This window comes from Myxine glutinosa, chromosome 5 (assembly GCF_964187855.1).
Source record: "Myxine glutinosa chromosome 5, kmMyxGlut1.1, whole genome shotgun sequence".
NCBI lineage: Eukaryota > Metazoa > Chordata > Myxini > Myxiniformes > Myxinidae > Myxine > Myxine glutinosa.
In genome coordinates, this window is record NC_136265.1 from 162948515 (window position 1) to 162970407 (window position 21893).

Here is a 21893-nt window from a genome sequence, read left to right on the forward strand (position 1 = left end):
CGAATCATCCTTCAGAATTACCCTTTAGAATTACCCTTTAGAATTACCCATAAGAATTACCCTTCAGAATTACCCTTTAGAATTACCCTTTAGAATCACCCTTTAGAATTACCCATAAGAATTACCCTTTAGAATCACCCTTTAGAATTACCCTTTAGAATTACCCTTTAGAATTACCCTTTAGAATCATCCTTTGGAATTACCCTTTAGAATTACCCTTTAGAATTACCCATAAGAATTACCCTTTAGAATTACCCTTTCGAATTACCCTTTCGAATTACCCTTTAGAATTACCCTTTAGCATCAGCCTTTAGAATTACCCTTTAGAATTACCCATAAGAATTACCCTTTGGAATTACCCTTTAGAATTACCCTTTAGAATTACCCATAAGAATTACCCATAAGAATTACCCATAAGAAATACCCTTTAGAATTACCCATAAGAATTACCCATAAGAATTACCCTTCAGAATCACCCTTTAGAATTACTCTTTAGAATTACCCTTTAGAATTACCCATAAGAATTACCCATAAGAATTACACTTTAGAATCACCCTTTAGAATTACTCTTTAGAATCATCCTTTAGAATTACCCTTTAGAATTACCCATAAGAATTACCCTTCAGAATCACCCTTTAGAATTACTCTTTAGAATTACCCTTTAGAATTACCCATAAGAATTACCCATAAGAATTACCCTTCAGAATCACCCTTTAGAATTACTCTTTAGAATCATCCTTTAGAATTACCCTTTAGAATCACCCTTTAGAATCACCCTTTAGAATCATCCTTTAGAATTACCCTTTAGAATTACCCTTTCGAATCATCCTTCAGAATTACCCTTTAGAATTACCCTTTAGAATTACCCATAAGAATTACCCTTCAGAATTACCCTTTAGAATTACCCTTTAGAATCACCCTTTAGAATTACCCATAAGAATTACCCTTTAGAATCACCCTTTAGAATTACCCTTTAGAATTACCCTTTAGAATTACCCTTTAGAATCATCCTTTGGAATTACCCTTTAGAATTACCCTTTAGAATTACCCATAAGAATTACCCTTTAGAATTACCCTTTCGAATTACCCTTTCGAATTACCCTTTAGAATTACCCTTTAGCATCAGCCTTTAGAATTACCCTTTAGAATTACCCATAAGAATTACCCTTTGGAATTACCCTTTAGAATTACCCTTTAGAATTACCCATAAGAATTACCCATAAGAATTACCCATAAGAAATACCCTTTAGAATTACCCATAAGAATTACCCATAAGAATTACACTTTAGAATCACCCTTTAGAATTACTCTTTAGAATCATCCTTTAGAATTACCCTTTAGAATTACCCATAAGAATTACCCTTCAGAATCACCCTTTAGAATTACTCTTTAGAATTACCCTTTAGAATTACCCATAAGAATTACCCATAAGAATTACCCTTCAGAATCACCCTTTAGAATTACTCTTTAGAATCATCCTTTAGAATTACCCTTTAGAATTACCCATAAGAATTACCCTTCAGAATCACCCTTTAGAATTACTCTTTAGAATCATCCTTTAGAATTACCCTTTAGAATTACCCATAAGAATTACCCTTTAGAATCACCCTTTAGAATTACCCTTTAGAATTACCCTTTAGAATAACCCATAAGAATTACCCATAAGAATTACCCTTTAAAATTACTCTTTAGAATCATCCTTTAGAATTACCCTTAAGAATTACCCATAAGAATGACCCTTTAGAATCACCCTTTAGAATTACTCTTTAGAATCATCCTTTAGAATGACCCTTTAGAATTACCCATAAGAATTACCCTTTAGAATCACCCTTTAGAATTACTCTTTAGAATCATCCTTTAGAATTACCCTTTAGAATTACCCTTTAGAATTACCCTTTAGAACTCTTTAGAATTACCTTTTAGAATTACCCTTTAGAATTACCCTTTAGAATTACCTTTTAGAATTACCCTTTAGAATTACCCTTTAGAATTACCATTTCGAATTACACTTTAAAATTACACTTTAGAATTACCCTTTAGAATTACCCTTTAGAATTACCCTTTAGAATTACCGTTTAGAACTCTTTAGAATTACCCTTTAGAATTACCATTTCGAATTACCATTTAGAATTACACTTTAAAATTACACTTTAGAATTACCCTTTAGAATTACCCTTTAGAATTACCCTTTAGAATTACCGTTTAGAACTCTTTAGAATTACCCTTTAGAATTACCATTTCGAATTACCATTTAGAATTACACTTTAAAATTACACTTTAGAATTACCCTTTAGAATTACCCTTTAGAATTACCCTTTAGAATTACCCTTTAGAACTCTTTAGAATTACCCTTTAGAATTACCCTTTAGAATTACCCTTTAGAATTACCCTTTAGAATTACCATTTAGAATTACCCTTTAGAATTACCCTTTAGAATTACCCTTTAGAACTCTTTAGAATTACCCTTTAGAATTACCATTTCGAATTACCATTTAGAATTACACTTTAAAATTACACTTTAGAATTACCCTTTAGAATTACCCTTTAGAATTACCCTTTAGAATTACCGTTTAGAATCATCCTTTAGAATTACCCTTTAGAATTACCCATAAGAATTACCCTTTAGAATTACTCTTTAGAATCACCCTTTAGAATTACCATTTAGAATTACCATTTAGAATTACCCTTTAGAATTACCCTTTAGAATTACCCTTTAGAATTACCCTTTAGAATTACCCTTTAGAATTACCCTTTAGAATTACCCTTTAGAATTACCGTTTAGAATCATCCTTTAGAATCACCCTTTAGAATTACCCTTTAGAATTACCCTTTAGAATTACCGTTTCGAATCATCCTTTAGAATTACCCTTTAGAATTACCCTTTAGAATTACCCATAAGAATTACCCTTTAGAATTACCCTTTAGAATCACCCTTTAGAATCACCCTTTAGAATCACCCTTTAGAATCACCCTTTAGAATCATCCTTTAGAATTACCCTTTAGAATTACCGTTTAGAATCATCCTTTAGAATTACCCTTTAGAATTACCCTTTAGAATTACCCATAAGAATTACCCTTTAGAATTACCCTTTAGAATCACCCTTTAGAATCACCCTTTAGAATCATCCTTTAGAATTACCCTTTAGAATTACCCTTTCGAATCATCCTTCAGAATTACCCTTTAGAATTACCCTTTAGAATTACCCATAAGAATTACCCTTCAGAATTACCCTTTAGAATTACCCTTTAGAATCACCCTTTAGAATTACCCATAAGAATTACCCTTTAGAATCACCCTTTAGAATTACCCTTTAGAATTACCCTTTAGAATCATCCTTTGGAATTACCCTTTAGAATTACCCTTTAGAATTACCCATAAGAATTACCCTTTAGAATTACCCTTTCGAATTACCCTTTCGAATTACCCTTTAGCATCAGCCTTTAGAATTACCCTTTAGAATTACCCATAAGAATTACCCTTTGGAATTACCCTTTAGAATTACCCTTTAGAATTACCCTTTAGAATTACCCATAAGAATTACCCATAAGAATTACCCATAAGAAATACCCTTTAGAATTACCCATAAGAATTACCCATAAGAATTACCCTTCAGAATCACCCTTTAGAATTACTCTTTAGAATTACCCTTTAGAATTACCCATAAGAATTACCCATAAGAATTACACTTTAGAATCACCCTTTAGAATTACTCTTTAGAATCATCCTTTAGAATTACCCTTTAGAATTACCCATAAGAATTACCCTTCAGAATCACCCTTTAGAATTACTCTTTAGAATCATCCTTTAGAATTACCCTTTAGAATTACCCATAAGAATTACCCTTTAGAATCACCCTTTAGAATTACCCTTTAGAATTACCCTTTAGAATAACCCATAAGAATTACCCATAAGAATTACCCTTTAAAATTACTCTTTAGAATCATCCTTTAGAATTACCCTTAAGAATTACCCATAAGAATGACCCTTTAGAATCACCCTTTAGAATTACTCTTTAGAATCATCCTTTAGAATGACCCTTTAGAATTACCCATAAGAATTACCCTTTAGAATCACCCTTTAGAATTACTCTTTAGAATCATCCTTTAGAATTACCCTTTAGAATTACCCATAAGAATTACCCATAAGAATTACCCTTTAGAATCACCCTTTAGAATTACCCTTTTTAGAACTACTCTTTTTAGAATTACCCTTTAGAATTACCCATAAGAATTACCCTTTAGAATCACCCTTTAAAATTACTCTTTAGAATCATCCTTTAGAATTACCCTTTAGGATAACCCCCACTCTAGCAGGGAAAATGGCCTTAAAATGCATGTTGTTGTTGTCTTTAGAATTACCCTTTAGAATTACCCATAAGAATTACCCATAAGAATTACCCATCAGAATTACCCTTTAGAATTACCCATGATATATTACACATAAGAATTACCCTTCAGAATTACCATTTAGAATTACCCATAATAATTACCCATAAGAATTACCCATCAGAATTACCCTTTAGAATTACCCATAATAATTACCCATAATAATTACCCATAAGAATTACCCTTTAGAATCAACCTTTAAAATTACTCTTTAGAATCATCCTTTAGAATTACCCTTTAGAATTACCCATAAGAATTACCCTTTAGAATCACCCTTTAGAATTACTCTTTGGAATTACCCTTTAGAATTACCCATAAGAATTACCCTTTAGAATCACCCTTTAGAATCATCCTTTAGAATCATCCTTTAGAATTACCCTTTAGAATTAACCATAAGAATTTCCCTTTAGAATCATCCTTTAGAATCATCCTTTAGAATCACCCTTTAGAATTACCCATAAGAATTACCCTTTAGAATTACCCTTTAGAATTACTCTTTAGAATTACCCTTCAGAATTACCCTTTAGAATTACCCATAAGAATTACCCATAAGAATTACCCTTTAGAATTACCCATAAGAATTACCCTTTAGAATCATCCTTTAGAATCATCCTTTAGAATTACTCTTTGGAATTACCCATAAGAATTACCCTTTAGAATTACCCATAAGAATTACCCTTTAGAATCATCCTTTAGAATCATCCTTTAAAATTACTCTTTAGAATCATCCTTTAGAATTACCCTTTAGAATTACCCATAAGAATTACCCTTTAGAATTACCCTTTAGAATTACTCTTTGGAATTACCCTTTAGAATTACCCATAAGAATTACCCTTTAGAATTACCCTTTAGAATCACCCTTTAGAATCATCCTTTAGAATTACCCTTTAGAATTACCCATAAGAATTACCCTTTAGAATTACCCTTTAGAATTACTCTTTCGAATCATCCTTTAGAATTACCCTTTAGAATTACCCATAAGAATTACCCTTTAGAATTACCCTTTAGAATCACCCTTTAGAATCATCCTTTAGAATCATCCTTTAGAATTACCCTTTAGAATTAACCATAAGAATTTCCCTTTAGAATCATCCTTTAGAATCATCCTTTAGAATCATCCTTTAGAATCACCCTTTAGAATTACTCTTTAGAATTACCCTTCAGAATTACCCTTTAGAATTACCCATAAGAATTACCCATAAGAATTACCCTTTAGAATTACCCATAAGAATTACCCTTTAGAATCATCCTTTAGAATCATCCTTTAGAATTACCCTTTAGAATTACCCATAAGAATTACCCTTTAGAATCACCCTTTAGAATTACTCTTTAGAATTACCCTTTAGAATTACCCATAATAATTACCCATAATAATTACCCATAATAATTACCTTTTAGAATTACGCTTGAGAATTAAACACAGTGGGTTACAAGGGTTCCTCTTCTTCATTTTTTGACAGACGGACAGATGGACGTATGGAAGGAAGGACATAGCCAAATATTGCAACCTTCATCAACCTTGGTGGCGGAGCTAATAACAGTTTATTATTAACTTATGGACAAGCAAGTGCCCAATCGCATTAGCTCTTGGAAGGTAAGCAGAGTTAAGCTCGGTAAGTACTGGATCGAAGGCCTCCATAAAAGGCAACTTAGTCGTAAGCTGAGGGCCAACAGCATAGTCTACTCGGTCATGTACTTGCCCTCTGATATGTATGGTAATGGGTTTGTCTCCCAGGGAGTAATCTGACTCAAACTGACATCATGGTGTGGCACCGGCAGGGTGTGCTGTATCTCAGAGCAGAATGCCCCTCAGATGGGGATGGAGAGATAACTGTCCCCTCTGTATTCAAACGTTAATGATCCCACAGCGCCTCCCAAAATATACCATGAAGATCGAGTGCTGGTACCTTAGCTACATTCCCTGTGTAGAGATTAATGGGACTTGCAAATGGATTACAAAAGGATGTGGCTGTGAAGTGAACATATATGCATGTGAAATATGTAATCGTGTATAATGCGCATTCGTACAAAATGATGGAATAGAGTCTGAAAAAAAATTCTAAAAATCAGAATGGCACTCATTAAAGCACGTACCTCCGGAACCGTTTTTTGGATACATTGTCGAGGCTCGTGGAAGAGGTAGTACACTGAACGGACAAGGATGTAACAGACAATACCAGGATGCAAAATACGCATGCATGGGGTGGACAAGATGGACACAGAAGAAGCATGGGGTGGACAAGATGGACACAGAGGATGCATGGGGTGGATAATATGGGCACACAGGAAGCATGGGGTGGACAAGAAGGGCACAGGAAGCATGGGGTGGACAAGATGGCCACAGGAGGAAACTCCAAGAATGAAAAACTGGCGAATTGAAGGAGGAGGGATTTGGGTGGGGTAAGCAAGGCTAGAAAATATCATAATTTTAGATTTGGGACAATCTAAGATGGTGGTGAACAGTTTATGTTTTGTATCCCACTGATAGGCCGGATCAGGATTCGGACCTGAACCAAAATCTAATCGGCTTGTTCTTGTCACATATGCAATTCATCCACTTAGTATTGCCATAATTCGTCCATAACGTTTTGAGATATCATGATATTTATTGTTTTTTTGCGTTATCTCTCAATGGTGAAGACAACAACAACACAACATGCATTTTAAGGCCATTTTCCCTGCTAGAGCGGGGGTTAGCCTTGCGGTCCCCATGACAATCTTCTCCAGCTTGCCCTATTTTCTGCATCTCTCCTTGTTAACCCCCTTGCCCGCATTTCTTCTTCCACCATCTTTGGCCAAGTCTTTCTCGGTCTTCCCCGTCCTCTACTTCCTTCTACATTCATTTCCATCACTCTTCTCAACCAGTCACTTTCATCCTTCCTCAACACATGACCAAACCATCTCAACCTGTTCCTCTTCACAACATCAATCACAGGCTCTATTCCCATCATCTTTCGCAATTCATCATTTGTCTTCCTCTCTCTCAACGATACTCCGCTCATCCATTGAACCATTCGCATTTCCACCCTTTCCAACCTTCGTTGCTGCTCTACGTTCATTACCCATGTCTCGCTCCCAAAAATCATAACACTTCTCACACATGCAGCATACACCTTTCCCTTCAGCTTCAACGACACTCCCCTCCTCATCAGCACGCCACTCAGTTCCCGAAACTTCTTCCATGCACACCTCACCCTAGCAACCGTTGCCGAGTCTGATCCACCTTCTCCATTCAGCATGTCTCCGAGGTAGCAAAATGTTTTCACACCTTCCAGCTTCACGCCGTCTCCAAGATCCAACTCAACATTTCCTCCATCTGCAGCTCCCTCTGTGCACACCTTACATTTGAATGTAGCTGCCACACTGGTTAATGACCCTCTCAGACCACTACATTTTTGATGAACCCACTCAGCGCACATTGTACATTGAATGGAGTTCACTCCGACACCCTTCCTGCACACAGCACAGGGCCACTTCCCAGTTCTTTCCACCTCACCACATGCTTTACCACTTGCCATCACCTTAGTCTTTCCGATATTCACCTTCAGACCTTTTGTCTCCATACATTCCTTCCACTTGTTCATCTTTTCCTTCAGTCCATCCATACTTTCCGCAATCAACACCAGATCATCTGCATACAACAACTCCCACGGTAAACCCTCCTTTACGTTCTGAGCTAGCACCTCCATCACAGCTACAAATAGTCGTGGACTTAGTACCGACCCCTGATGCACTCCCACCTTCACCTCAAACTCACCACTGTTCCCGTCCTTCGTCCTTACAGCTGTGCGCGCTCTTTTGTACATTGCCATCACTACTCTGATCAACCATTCCTCCACTCCTAACTTCCTCATTGCCCATGTCAATACTTTGCGTGGAACCCTATCGAATGCTTTCTCCAGATCAACAAACCCAAGAAACAACTTCTTCCTCTTCTCCATGAACTTCTCCTGCAACTGCCTCACAATAAAAAGCACGTCTGTCGTTCCTCTTCCTGGCATAAATCCAAACTGCATTTCGTCGATCTTCACTTTCTTCGTTATCCTCCTCTCCAACACCCTTTCCAATACCTTCATTCCATGCTCCAATAACTTTATCGCTCAGTACGAGCCACACTCGAGGGGGTCACCTTTCCCCTTGTATAGAGGGACGAGGGTACTCAGTTCCCAATCCACTGGAATGCGGCCTTCTTTCACCGCCAGATTACAGATCTCTGTCATTCTCTTCACACCCCAACTTCCTGCTGCCTTCAACATATCTCCCACAACTCCCGTCAGCCCTCCCGCTTTTCTACTCTTCATTGCTTTTATCGCTTCCTCAACTTCCTTCTCAGTTATCTTCTCTGCCGGTCCTAAAACTGGGTTACTCTCGATGTTGCCATCCCATTCATTCTCTGTATTCAACAGCATTTCCATATATCTTTTCCATCTTCCTTTAATTCCATCTGGGTCCACAACGATTTGTCCCACTTCATCCTTCAAGCAACTCACCCCCATCACATCACACCTCTCTTTCGCTATCTGCTTTGCCATCCTGAATACTGCTCTCTGACCCTCTTCCGAATCCAAGCGTTCTCCGAACATTTTCCTACATGCCTCCTGCGCCTTTGCTACCTCTTTCTTTGCAGCCTTCTTGGCTGCCTTATAACTTTCATGCTCTGCTGTTTCTGCTCCCGTACCCTTCGCCTTCTGCCACTCCTTGAACTTCTTCCTCTTCTCGTCAATCCTCTTTCCAACTTCATCATCCCACCACCATGTTTCCGAGTGCCTCGGTGGTCCTTTTGTCCATCCACATACCTCACCAATGGCTCCCCACAGACTAGCTTCCATTGACATCCAACCACTTTCAAGCTCAACCACATCATCCTCTACCCTACTCAGCCTCTCTTTTAATGCCTCCCTTACTGTCACCTCTTTCAACCTCCACACCTTCATTCTCGGTTGGTACTGCACCCGCCGAGCTCTCCTCTCACCTTTCACCCTTATGTCGCAGACATCCAAGTGGTGCTGTGAAACAGCCTCCTCCCCCGGGATCACCTTTGTGTCCTGGAGGTGCCCCTTATCTCGCCTACGCACCAGCAGGTAGTCAACGGTTGTCGTCGACCCACCTGACGTGTATGTAACAAGCTTATTATCCTCTTTCTGGAACTGAGTATTACAAATCAACAAATCAGCTCCATCAGCAAACTCCAAAATCCTTTCACCTTCTCCATTTCTCACACCATATCCGTAACCCCATGAACTCCCTCAAAACCATCCATACTCCTTCCCACATGTCCATTTAGGTCTCCTCCTACCACAACAACTTCCTCATCTTTCACGTTTTCCATCAGCTTCTCTATCGCACACCAGAACTTGTCCTTCTCTTCATCGCTCCGACCAACCCGCGGAGCATATCCCGAGATGACGTTCACCAAGAGCTTTCCAATCATCATTTTCACCATCATCAACCTATCACTCACTCTCGTCACACTCACCACACTGTCTACAAACTCCTCAGAAAACAGGACACCAACACCATTCACGCCCTCCAGGCACCCTTGCCACACAAACTTGTATTTCTGTCCCTGCCTACCCTTCACCATTCTCACACCACTTCCCTTCCATCTCGTCTCTTGCACACAACATATGTCCACTCTTCTTCTGACCAATTTTTCCACCACTTCTCCTGATCTCCCTGTCATTGTCCCTCCATTCCATGTCCCAAACCTCAGAAACCGATCTCCACTTCGGGCTGTACCCTGCGCATATGTAGTTGTAATTGTCATGGTTCTGTTTTTGAGGCAATGTTTTTATGTCCGGATGCCCTTCCTGACGCCAACCCTCTTAGTCGTCTCTTACGACACGCAGGGATACGGTGTACCTATTCTTATCCAGGGTACACACTGGGAAACGTTTAAAACATGGAAATTCTGGGGGTGGGGGGGGGGGCATCACGGCTGCGGGGGCCCCGTCAGCACCACTCCACGTTGGCCCGGTCAGCACCACACTCATGGAAAGGACTTCGATGCACGTCGGCCCGGTCGGCCCAGAGCCTGGCGCGAAGTCCAAGGACATCAGCACGTCATCCGAAAACAGCTCCGGTTGGTGCGAACCACTCGGTCAATGGCGCGAAGCAGGTCCCGACACGCCCTTGCTCGCTTGGCCCCGATGAAGGCCTCGCTGGGTGTTCTCCAAACAGGGGCAGAATCGCCCAAGCCGCGCTGGATTTCGGCGGCGGAAAGTAGCCACGAAGCGACGATATTCGGTCGGGCTTTTCATTGAATCTATGCTGCTGAATATCACACACGTCGGCCCGGTCGGCCCAGAGCCTGGCGCGAAGTCCAAGGACATCAGCACATCATCCGAAAACAGCTCCGAAAAACTCTTCCTTTCCGAGCTGCTCTTGAACCTCGTCAGGAATCGTCCCGGTTCGTCTCAGGCCTCCATGTCCTAGCGCAGGAAACCGCAAGCTGCACTGCCCGTGGGCGGGAACTAGACCTTGCTGCACGGTCCGCTCACTCCTGGCTCCATGCGCGCAGGAAACTGCAGGCTGCACTGCCCGTGGGCGGGAACTATGGTGAAGAATCAATTTAAATTTTTTTTAAATATAGTATCCGGATCCGGATCTTCACCAAAATGGAATTGATTCGTCCTTGTCACACCCACACGACCTGTCCACCAAGTTTCGTTCAACTTTCGTTCAACTAACTTTTTGAGAAATTGTGTTTTATACGTTAAATACCCATCATTCAATGGTGAAGAATCACTTTTAAAAGTATCGCATCCGGATATTCACCAAAATCTAATCATGTCGTCTTTGTCACACGCCAAACGTGTTGAACATATTTCGTCTGACAACGTTCCAAAACTTTTTGAGATATCCTGCTCACAGACAGATGACAGTTGTGGAGACATAACCTCCCCATTCATCTTTGGTGGTGGAGATGACAAACCCAGGAACATGTCTACAAAATGCAAGATGTCTCATAAAATGCATGTCCAAAAAATTCCAAAATTCCTGGTACATGCACGGAGGAGTTAACATTTGGATTATATACAGTCACGTGAAAAAGTAAGTACACCCCATGTAAAGTTTTGACTTTTTCAACATATTTCAACATACAGCTATTTGATCTTCATTTCAACAATATTGACAGATAAAGGTGATATATTATAACAAATATCATGAAACATTTACATTTTGTAGTCCATTGTATAATTTAAATAAACATAAATGCAAATTTCGCATGTGGAAAAAGTAAGTACACCCCGACATTTATCACTACTTCAAATACCTAAAATTAGAATCAGGTGCACCAGCTCAGGTGCAAATGATTAGAACATCGTTAGAGAGGATCTTGGAGGACCCTGTCTTATTTAAACCTCAGACATTTAGTTTGGTTTGCTCTTTGTTGTTGAAGTGTGCGGCGTCACCATGCCTCGATCAAAATAGCTCTATGAGGCCTTCAGAAAGAAGGTTATAGATGCCTACGAGTCTGGGAAGGGATTTAAAAAGATCTCCAAACAATTTGAAATCAATCACTCGACTGTCCGGAAGATCATCGACAAGTGGAGAAGATTCCAAACAACTGCCAACTTGTTCAGGCCAGGCCGCCCCAGCAAGTTCAGCCCGAGAGCAGACCGCAAGATGCTGAAAGAAGTCTCTAAGAACCCCAGAATGTCATCCAGGGGGACCTACAGGTAGCTCTTGCCACTGTTGATGTCAAAGTGCACGAGTCTACCATTAGAAAGAGGCTGCACAAATTTGATCTACATGGGAGGTGTGCCAGGAGGAAAACTTTGCTGTCCAGAAAGAACATCAGGGCAAGACTAAAGTTTGCCAATGAACACCGAGGCAAAGACCAGCACTTCTGGAACAATGTGCTCTGGACAGATGAGTCAAAGGTAGAGGTATTTGGCCACAGTACCAGAAGACATGCTTGGCGAAAACCAAAGACAGCATTTGACCACAAGAACCTGATACCAACTGTAAAGGATGGTGGTGAAAATATTGTGGTTTGGGGCAGCTTTGCTGCATCAGGGCCTGGGCAGCTCACCATCATAGAATCCACTATGAATTCTTCATTGTACCAGAGGTGCTTGAGGATAATGTGAGGCCATCTGTCGGGAAGTTGAAGCTCAACCGAAGGTGGACCTTGCAACATGACAATGACCCTAAACATACCAGTAAATCCACCAAGGAATGGCTGAAAATAAAGAAATGGAGGGTTCTGGAATGGCCAAGTCAAAGCCCGGATCTAAATCCCATCGAGATGTTGTGCATGGATTTGAAACGAGCTGTGCATGCAATAAACCCCTCCAACATTGCACAGCTGAAAGAATTCTGCATGGAGGAGTGGGCAAAAATTTCTCCCAGTCGATGTCAGAGACTGGTAGACAGTTATAAGAAATGCCTACTTGAGGTTGTTTCTGCCAAAGGGGGCAATACCACCTATTAGAGCCACTTACCTTTTCCACATGCGAAATTTGCATTTATGTTTATTTAAATTATACAATGGACTGAATGAATGAATGAATGAATGATCGTTTTAAGGCCATTTTCCCCACTAGAGCAGGGTTAGCCTTGCGGGCCCCATGACAATCATGGTTCCCTGTTTGAGGCAATGGTTTTTATGGTCGGATGCCCTTCCTGACGCCAACCCTTGGTCGCCTCTACCAATGCGCAGGGATGCGGTGTACCTATTCTAAATCGGGGTACACACCGTGATCATTCATCCCAGCAAGCTGGTACTCAATTTGCTAACCTCGAAAGGATGACAGGCTGAGTCAACCCCCCTGGCGTGAATTCAGCGATCGATCGGGATTCAAACCCAGGATCCTAGGATCCCAAGCCGGCACCCTAACCGCTAAGCCAACACCAGGCTATGGACTACAAAATGTAAATGTTTCATGATATTTGTTATATTATATCACATTTATCTATCAATATTGTTGAAATGAAGATCAAGTTGCTGAATGTTGAAATATGTTGAAAAAGTCAAAACTTTACATGGGGTTTCCTTACTTTTTCACGTGACTGTACCTGTCCACAGGTGGTATAAAACAAATTAACGTCACGACGGGAGTCAGAGAAACCAACACTGGCTTTTGTTAGCGAAAAATGAAGCAAGGAAGTTCCTAATTCAGTGTTTGGCCTCACACAGTGGTTGCGTAACTTCCTTTTTTGCACTCTCAGCTTAATTATTTTAACGTTTTATTTGTTATTTGTGCAATAACAGCTAATTAAAACATCCTAACACTCATTTTTCACCATGAGCTGCTAGTAGTCATGAACTTTCTTCCTCTGAAAGACAAGAAAACGAAACCTGCTGAATTGTACATTATTGAGGAAATTGATGATTTTTGGTTGAAATTTCATGCAAATTTATTGTCTGTGTATAGATTGTACGCAGTACTTACGCATGCAAAATAAGTGGGGTCAAAAGTGCTTGTACGCATGGAAATCCCCATCATTTGTACTGATAAAAATAAGATTAGTAGAGAGAAGATGAAGCGAATTGACGGGGTGCGGACATGGCATGATGGACCAAATGGTCTCCTCCCGTACACGTTTCCTTGGTGCAACTCCTTGGTTTGATTTCTGTGAATACTATAGAGTTTAGAGTTTATATTGTAACTTACACTCATGCTTGTATGCATTATTTAATAGATAAACTTAGGTAATGCTGTTGAACAACAATGAACTATTTTTTGTCTTCAAAGAGGATGTGGTTTGTAATGGGGAAACAAATCAAGCTGGGGAAGGTGGCTTATTGTGGGGGTCACATGAGGTTGGCATCTTATTTGCATTTGTGGCTTTTGAAGTCAAGAAACCTACAAACACCTGGCATCGAGTTAAAGCACCATCTACATATTCCATGTGTAATGAGGATAGAGCGAGAGCGAGGGCGAGCACGAGAGAGCGAGAGCGAGAGCGAGAGCGAGAGCGAGAGAGAGAGAGAGAGAGACAGAGAGACAGAGAGACAGAGAGACAGAGACAGAGACAGAGACAGAGAGACAGAGAGAGAGAGAGAGAGAGAGAGAGAGAGAGAGAGAGAGAGAGAGAGAGAGAGAGAGAGAAGAGAGAGAATGAGAATTAATATTTCAAAGGGAAATGGCATTTCTCCACCATTTGTACACACGTAGTGTTTAGGTGTCAAATAAACGCTCTGATTGGTCGAAAGTTCAAGTAAAACCAGCAAATGTATTCATGAAGAAAAATAAACATGTTTACATTAAATGGGTACCAAACAAGCTTACAGACTTATTGGTAAGACTTTCGATAAATAAAGCAACCATAAGTTGAAAACAGGAAAATCAATCTTTATGAAACACTTCGAAGAAAGACAACTTAATGCCCATCTCTATCATAATGCTACCATTATTTTTTATGAGCAATCCATTTCATCGACAGTATCAATTTTAGAACCATTTTAATATCAGTCTTATGCCTGCAGAAGCTGGCTCAAAATGTGCTGCTGCATTGTGGGTAATGGCGGGGATGGAGGCAGGATTAATTGGCCATTAAGGCAAATGAAAAACATGAAGGACACGAGTTTGATCAAAAGTTTACAATCATGACTTTGTTGTTATACAATACCGTGATGGCCTCGTGTTCACAACAATGTACGAGCATCCCAGGACTGTGGGTTCAACCACATAATTATGGATTTGGATTCTAAGCTCCTGAAACCCGAGCTCGTTTTGGGGGAATTGGGATGTTGCAACAGAAATGTTCGAAAAACTTACTAATGACTTGGATGGAGGTGGTCAACTTGTGGCTGGTGGTGGTGCTTCGTATATGCATCCTGTGGCTGCTTGTGCATCCTTGCATCAATTTGCTGGGAGCGCAGCTGTGCTGCTGATGCAATGCCCCCCATTACCAGTCAGCTGGTACTCATTTTGCCGACCACAGAAGAATGATAGGCTGAGTCAACCCAGCTGGTGTTAATTCAGTGGCATGACAGAGGTCAAACTCAGGACCCTAAGGTCTCAAGGCAGCCATCTTAACCGTGAAGCCGACACCAGACTGCAGTCCGCGCATTATGCCAGAGTTTACAGGGTAACATGAGAGGTACACCAGAAGGCAGTGCCCCCCAACCCCTAGCCCCCTCCGGAGGAAATCATTCAAACAAAAGCATCCAGAGACCTTTTGATGCTAACAATCAGGCCTGTTCTACTTGCTATTTGCTAGTCAGCGAAATCCGATCTGCTCACAAACTCCAAAACACTCCGCAAAAAGCACCAATAGGAATCCGCAAAAAATAACGAATCATTGTACAGTACTTACTTGATGACGTTGGCAGAGGTCCCGGTTTCGAGGCCATGTTCCTGACGGACTAGACGCTGGTAAGCAATACCTTGGGGGCAACAGGGTTTGAGAGAAATAGAGTAGCATTGTTACAGCTGATAAACTCAGGACTTATCTTTGATTGGTGGAGAAAGATACTAAAGCTATTTGTGCTGTTTTAAATGCTCCGATTGGTTGAAGGAAACCAAGGGCAGATGAGATGGCGATGCCACCCAGGTTAGCGAAGCCAGTCAGGTTAGCGATGCCAGTCAGGTTAGCGATGCCAGTCAGGTTAGCGATGCCAGCCAGGTTAGCGATGCCAGCCAGGTTAGCGATGCCAGCCAGGTTAGCGATGCCAGCCAGGTTAGCGATGCCAGTCAGGTTAGCGTTTATTGTCGTGAGTGGCTAAAAAGACGCTCGGTCTGATGGCCGACTCCATGTTTACAATAATGATACGTCATCAATGAGAAAAATTATTTATGATATTTATGGATTCTAAAAGTAAATTTTCATAGAATTACACAAAACTACACTACCGGTCAAAAGTTTTAGAACACCTCAATTTTTCCCGTTTTTATTGAAATTTACGCAGTTTAATGTCTCAATGTACTCTGAAATTAAGCATAGAACAAATAAACAATTGGAGATAAAAAAAGAAATCATAGAATCGTTTTGTTTAACAAAATTTAATTTAAATTCTTGACTCAGCAAAGTCGCCACCTTTTGCAGGTGTAACCACCGAATACACTCGTGGCATTCTTTCTACAATGGAAATCAAATATTGTTCGGGAAGTTCTTCCCAACACTGTTGCAGAAGTTCCCACAAATGTGTTGCACTTGTAGGTTGCTTTGCTTTCACCCTTCTGTCCAGTTCATCCCAAACCAGCTCGATGGGGTTTAAGTCTGGAGACTGTGCTGGCCATTCCATGATTTGAAGCCTACCGTCTTGTTATTTTCCTCGAAGGTAGATTTGACATAGCCTGGAGGTGTGTTTAGGGTCATTATCTTGCTGTAGGATGAACCCTGACCAACTAGGCGTATACCAGAGGGTATTGCATGGTGCGGCAAAATGCTGTGGTAGCCCTTTTGGTTCAGGGTGCCAGTCACTCTGTGCAAGTCGCCGACTCTGGATCCAGCAAAAGAGCCCCAGACCATCACGCTTCCTCCTCCATGTTTGGCAGTTGGTGTCACACACTGAGGAACCATCTTTTCGCCTACCCGACGGCATACAAAAACCCTGCGTGATGAACCAAAGATTTCAAATTTTGATTCATCGGTCCAAAAGACCTTCTTCCAGTCTTCAGTAGTCCACTGGCGGTGCTTCATGGCCCAGGCAAGCCTCTTTTTCTTATTTTGCCATCTTAGCAATGGCTTTCTTACTGCCACTCGATCTGTCAAACCTGCGGCTGGAAGTCTTCTCTTCACAGTTGAAACTGAGACTTGCTTACTTCGACCAGTGTTAAGCTGTGCTTGAAGCTGTTGTCCTGTGAGCCACCTATCACGCAAGCTGTTGACTCTCATAAACTTGTCTTCTGATTCTGTTGTAGCTTTGGGTCTGCCAGACCTCTTCCTGTCAGAGTTTCCTCCAGTTTCCAATATACTACTTCCTACAGTGCAATATTGTCCAAATAATGCTTCAGATGGTGTAATAACAGTCTGTTCAAATACTGCTTTTATACAGACAGGGGGGTTTGTAATCAAGTAATCAGCAGAGGTTGGGACACCTGTAGGAATTGTTTGCATCAACTCTCAAGGCTTAATTTACTTACATTGCTGCAGAACAGCTGTAAGTTGTTAACCCTTACTTCTTCCCTGAAGAAGCCTTTTTTTTTTACAATATAACTGTGCAATTTACATTATTTTCCCGTTTTTGCTAACCGAAACTTTTCTTTAACCTCGAGCAGTTTACTGCTTACCTTTGTGCCATTTCACTGCGTAAATTTCAATAAAAACTGGAAAAATTGAGGTGTTCTAAAACTTTTGACCGGTACTGTATATTGCTGTATATCTATGAATACCACTAGATGCTTCAACATAGTCGGCAGAGTTTAAACATCCAACTCCTTTTGTTTCTCACCTGTCTCCCAAAATGGAGTTGTTGTTGTATAGTCCTGGACAGTTCTTTAGAATAAGACCGCGGCCATGACAGAGTTAGCGAGAGAGAGAGAGAGAGAGAGAGAGAGAGAGAGAGAGAGAGAGAGAGAGAGAGAGAGACAGAGAGAGAGAGAGAGAGAGAGAGAGAGAGAGAGAGAGACATAGCCGAGACAGAGAGGGACAGACAGACAGACAGACAGGGAGAGACAGAGGAGACAGACGAGACACGGGAGACAGAGGAGACAGACACAGAGACAAGAGGGAAAGGGCCTGTCCATGAGAACCAATCGGCACTCTAACTATGACCGTGCTGCCCTGACAAATCAGGGAAGCAAAGATAAATGCGGGTGATTTGGCCCCCAACTTGCGTTGGAAGAGGCGCTCCTGATAGTTGTTCAAAATGGAGTTGAAGGTGACACAAAAATAAATTATTCTTTGAGTTGGTCCCACTCCTTTATCTTCGAGGTAATTTTTTAAGCTGACCTAAGGCTCGTAGTGGAGCTGCCATAAACACACACACACACACACACACACACACACACACACACACACACACACACACACACACACACACACACACACACACACACACACACACACACACACACACACACACACACACACACACACACACACACACCGGACGGACATGACAAAAACAGCGACTAAGCTTCAGGGAATTGTCATTTCTCAGGGCACTCTGGGTATGAGCGACGTCACAACAACGGCGCTGCTTTTCCCACTGCACTCAGCGGGGATTTCCTAAGTAAGAATTTTCTCTTCCCCATGGATGCCAACCAATGGTGATTGTCCATGCCCTTAACAGTTTAAATGCTGAAAGCCAAGCAAGGAAGCAGCATGTACCCTTGTTAATAAAGTCTTTGGTAAGATTCGGCTGGGGTTTGAATGGCTGACCTCCCAGACTCGGAGCGGATGCTCCAACATTTACAAGACCATCTCTCAGTTTTTTTTTCTACTGAACAGCTGATTTATTTATTCCTAGCGATTTCAATTCTTCAATCAGCCCGACATACACAGCTCTTTGGCCTAGGGCTTGCGAACGGCCACTCGGTTCCTGCCAGGTTGGCCCCTCTTGAGGATTTAAAACGCGTACATATAGTACATATAGATTTAAAACAGGTATAAACGGTCAGGAGTGTCCCACCAAGCAAGAATTATTGGCCACTCGAGCACTATATAAACTTATCTTTGGAGACATCGAATCGATGTTAAAAAAAAGAAAAAAGAAAGTGCTTTCGACTGTTAAAATTTATTGCTCATAAAATAAAACAAAAGCAATTTTTGTGTCAAATACAAGAAAGATCCTTTAAATATTTAAATATAAAATATAAAAAATATTAAATTTAAGGTTTAAATATAAAAATTTAAATATTTAGAAAATTTATCACAGCCCTATAGGGCTTAGGCCACAATTACCAATCTACGAGTACATACATTAGTCCGAAACCGCTTAGGTACCTTGGGTCCACATAAACGTATATGTTACAACATGACCAACCTGTGCACAGAGGCTGAATTTTACTGTTAGGCCGAATAGCTGAGAAAAACAGTGCATCGTTGAAACATCATTCCCACAAAACTGCGACAAGAGTGGGAAAGCTGTGCCATTTTGGAATAGAAAAGGTGGTTTGAGGAATGTCAGGAAATGCCAAGTGCAACGGGCATGCGCACATTTATTCCTGAACACCATTTTCTTGTGCTCCGCACCACAGTGTTGTTTGCAGGCCAATGTGAATATGTGCCTGGATGGAATTTTAGTAGAATATGGCAATTGGCACTGGGCACTGTAAATAAACCTCCTCTTGCACTTTATTGACCTCATAACGATTTGGTGGCCTGAGAGTACGACATCAGCAGCATGGCCATGACCCCAAAAACGATGCAACTGGCAACCGGGTGCTGTGTATTCTGACACATGGAGAAGTACGTTCCACCAGATCCCAAGTAGCCGGATGAATAAGTCGGATAAGTTCACAAAAAATAAATAAATAAATAAATAAACGCTTTGCAGTTGGGAAGATCATTTTGGAAAGACGATGGCACATCCAACGAGGATAGGGTCTCAGCGGGCGAGACTCTGGTTCAATGATTTTACCACCAAGTGGTCTCCATCTGGGACTGTGCGGGCATCATCTGCCAGGTGTTACGGGCACTAAAAGGTGAAGGGGACATCAACTGACTGCAAAATGGTGAGACCAAGCATTCTATTCATCATCGCCTTGTGTGAGGATTCGGGTGTGGCCAGGTGTGGACTTATCTAACCTAAACCGTTTTGTAATTTGTGAGATTTTTACATGACATTGTTAAATTTTGACATTTTAATATCTTCTTTATTATGCCCAAAATCACAAAATCAAATACAGTGGAGGTTAAATAAAACGAGTGAGGCTACTGAACACCAGGTACGTTACACTTGCATCACACATGATGACTGCTCGGCTTCGTTTTCGAAGTCAGGTGTATTTACCTTGTTGCTGTTTCATATTAAGTGTTTCATTTATTTATTTATAAAAATGACCTTAAGGTGTCGCAATCCATTTGAGAAGCAAATAATTATTGGCAAATAATTCCCCAAAATTAAGTAAATAAATAATCTTAGGACTCACCGGGTGCACGCAGCTCAGCACGCAGAAAGGCGAGCAGACTTGCCGCCTGATTACAGTAAGGAACGGGCCAGGCTAAAAATGGCCGCACGCAAGCCACTGCTCGGTCCAGGAGCCGCCCTTCTTCGGGAAACCACGGGGTCTGCAAGGAATTCGATGGTAAAGCAGCGGTTTAGTGCGGTTAGACGGACGTTACCGAAGCAGCAATTCCGACTCCGTCCGGTTTGCATCTGACATCCCGATAGCAAATGAAGAAGATTATCAAACTGAAGCTGCAATGTCGTTGGAATGTGTGCCAATGGCTCATTTCCAAAAGTGTAACCCCAGGCATGTTGCCTTAAAAAAAAAAAACCAAATGTATGGTCCGATAAAAGTCAAGGAATCGACGTTTTCGAACAACACAAACATCCAGGAGCTCATGTGACATGGATGTTAATTAGTAGCATGGTGAAAGTACTCAGCTTGGAATACAAAACAATTCCCCGAGAAGGACTTGTTCTCTCGTTCAGGGAATGTGTGTGAAGTGGTTCTGGAAGAGCAATTTCAAGTAGCTGCTGTACACCCATTATGATCTCGATGGTCATGGTGTCTGGTGGTTGCGTAGTGAACAGGTACTAATGGAAGGATTCATTTTAAAATTCAACACAGTGTGACTGTGCATGAGCCTTTCTATTTTTACGCAAAAAAAACCAAAACCAATGAGGAGGCATCATCAAGAAAGCCACCATCTTTTCACTATGGCAATATGGTGAACACCATTATGGCAAACGAGATGAAACCGAACTCAAATTCATTTAGCACTTCATGGTGTGTGTCCAAATCGGAGGACTGTATCCGGATTGTAAAAAACAACAACAATTGCACGAAGCCATCGTACCACCTCCATACATTGGTTTCGGTAAGACCTACGACATGTCCGATTGTCATAACTATTCTCCCTTTGATGTCTGATCTCCATTTGGAAGCTTAGCTTCCTTGGAGCCTCATGAGGCCAACATGGCAATTATACACCAGCAAAGGAGGAAATGCAAGGATGGCCCACCCCATATTTGACCCCATACAGTGAATCTTTAATTTGGAGAAGATAAGAGCCCAAGCCTCGACTCGTGAAAAAGATATTCTGGGATCCTTGGTATTCACGTTGTAAATGGCATAGTCGGAATAACACTCCCTTGAAGGAATGGCACAGTATACCTACTTGCATTTGGAAAATAATTGGAATGCGCGGTAGATACATATTTAATCGCCATATGTTTTCCTGCAAAAGGGACACGTGCACTGTTACTGGATCTGTAAAATTGAAATTTTGCGTCAATTGGATGGAAATTAATGATTGCATGTGACCTGGACCTTTGGACTTTTGACCTCAGAAACAATAGGCTTCGGTGACCTAATATGCAAACCCTGCTCAAATTCCAAGTCAATCGAATGAAAACTGATGCTTTCATATATGTCACCTTGACCTTTTGACCTGAAAAACAATAGGCTTTGGTGACCCAATATACAAAGTATGGTCAA

The 21893-nt window shown here is 41.1% G+C and overlaps 1 protein-coding gene across 2 annotated transcripts in view; it reads right to left on the bottom strand.

The window, feature by feature from the left end:
• LOC137426821 (phosphoinositide 3-kinase regulatory subunit 5) overlaps positions 1 to 21893 on the bottom strand; it is a 120308-nt gene that overhangs the window by 54437 nt on the left and 43978 nt on the right. For both annotated transcript variants that reach the window (XM_068115749.2, XM_078778973.1), the window contains exons 6-7: positions 20379 to 20517; positions 15658 to 15727 (exon numbers count right to left, since the gene is read on the bottom strand). In XM_068115749.2, coding sequence (XP_067971850.2) covers positions 15658 to 15727; positions 20379 to 20517 — 209 coding nt within the window. The remainder of the gene's footprint in view (positions 1 to 15657; positions 15728 to 20378; positions 20518 to 21893) is intronic.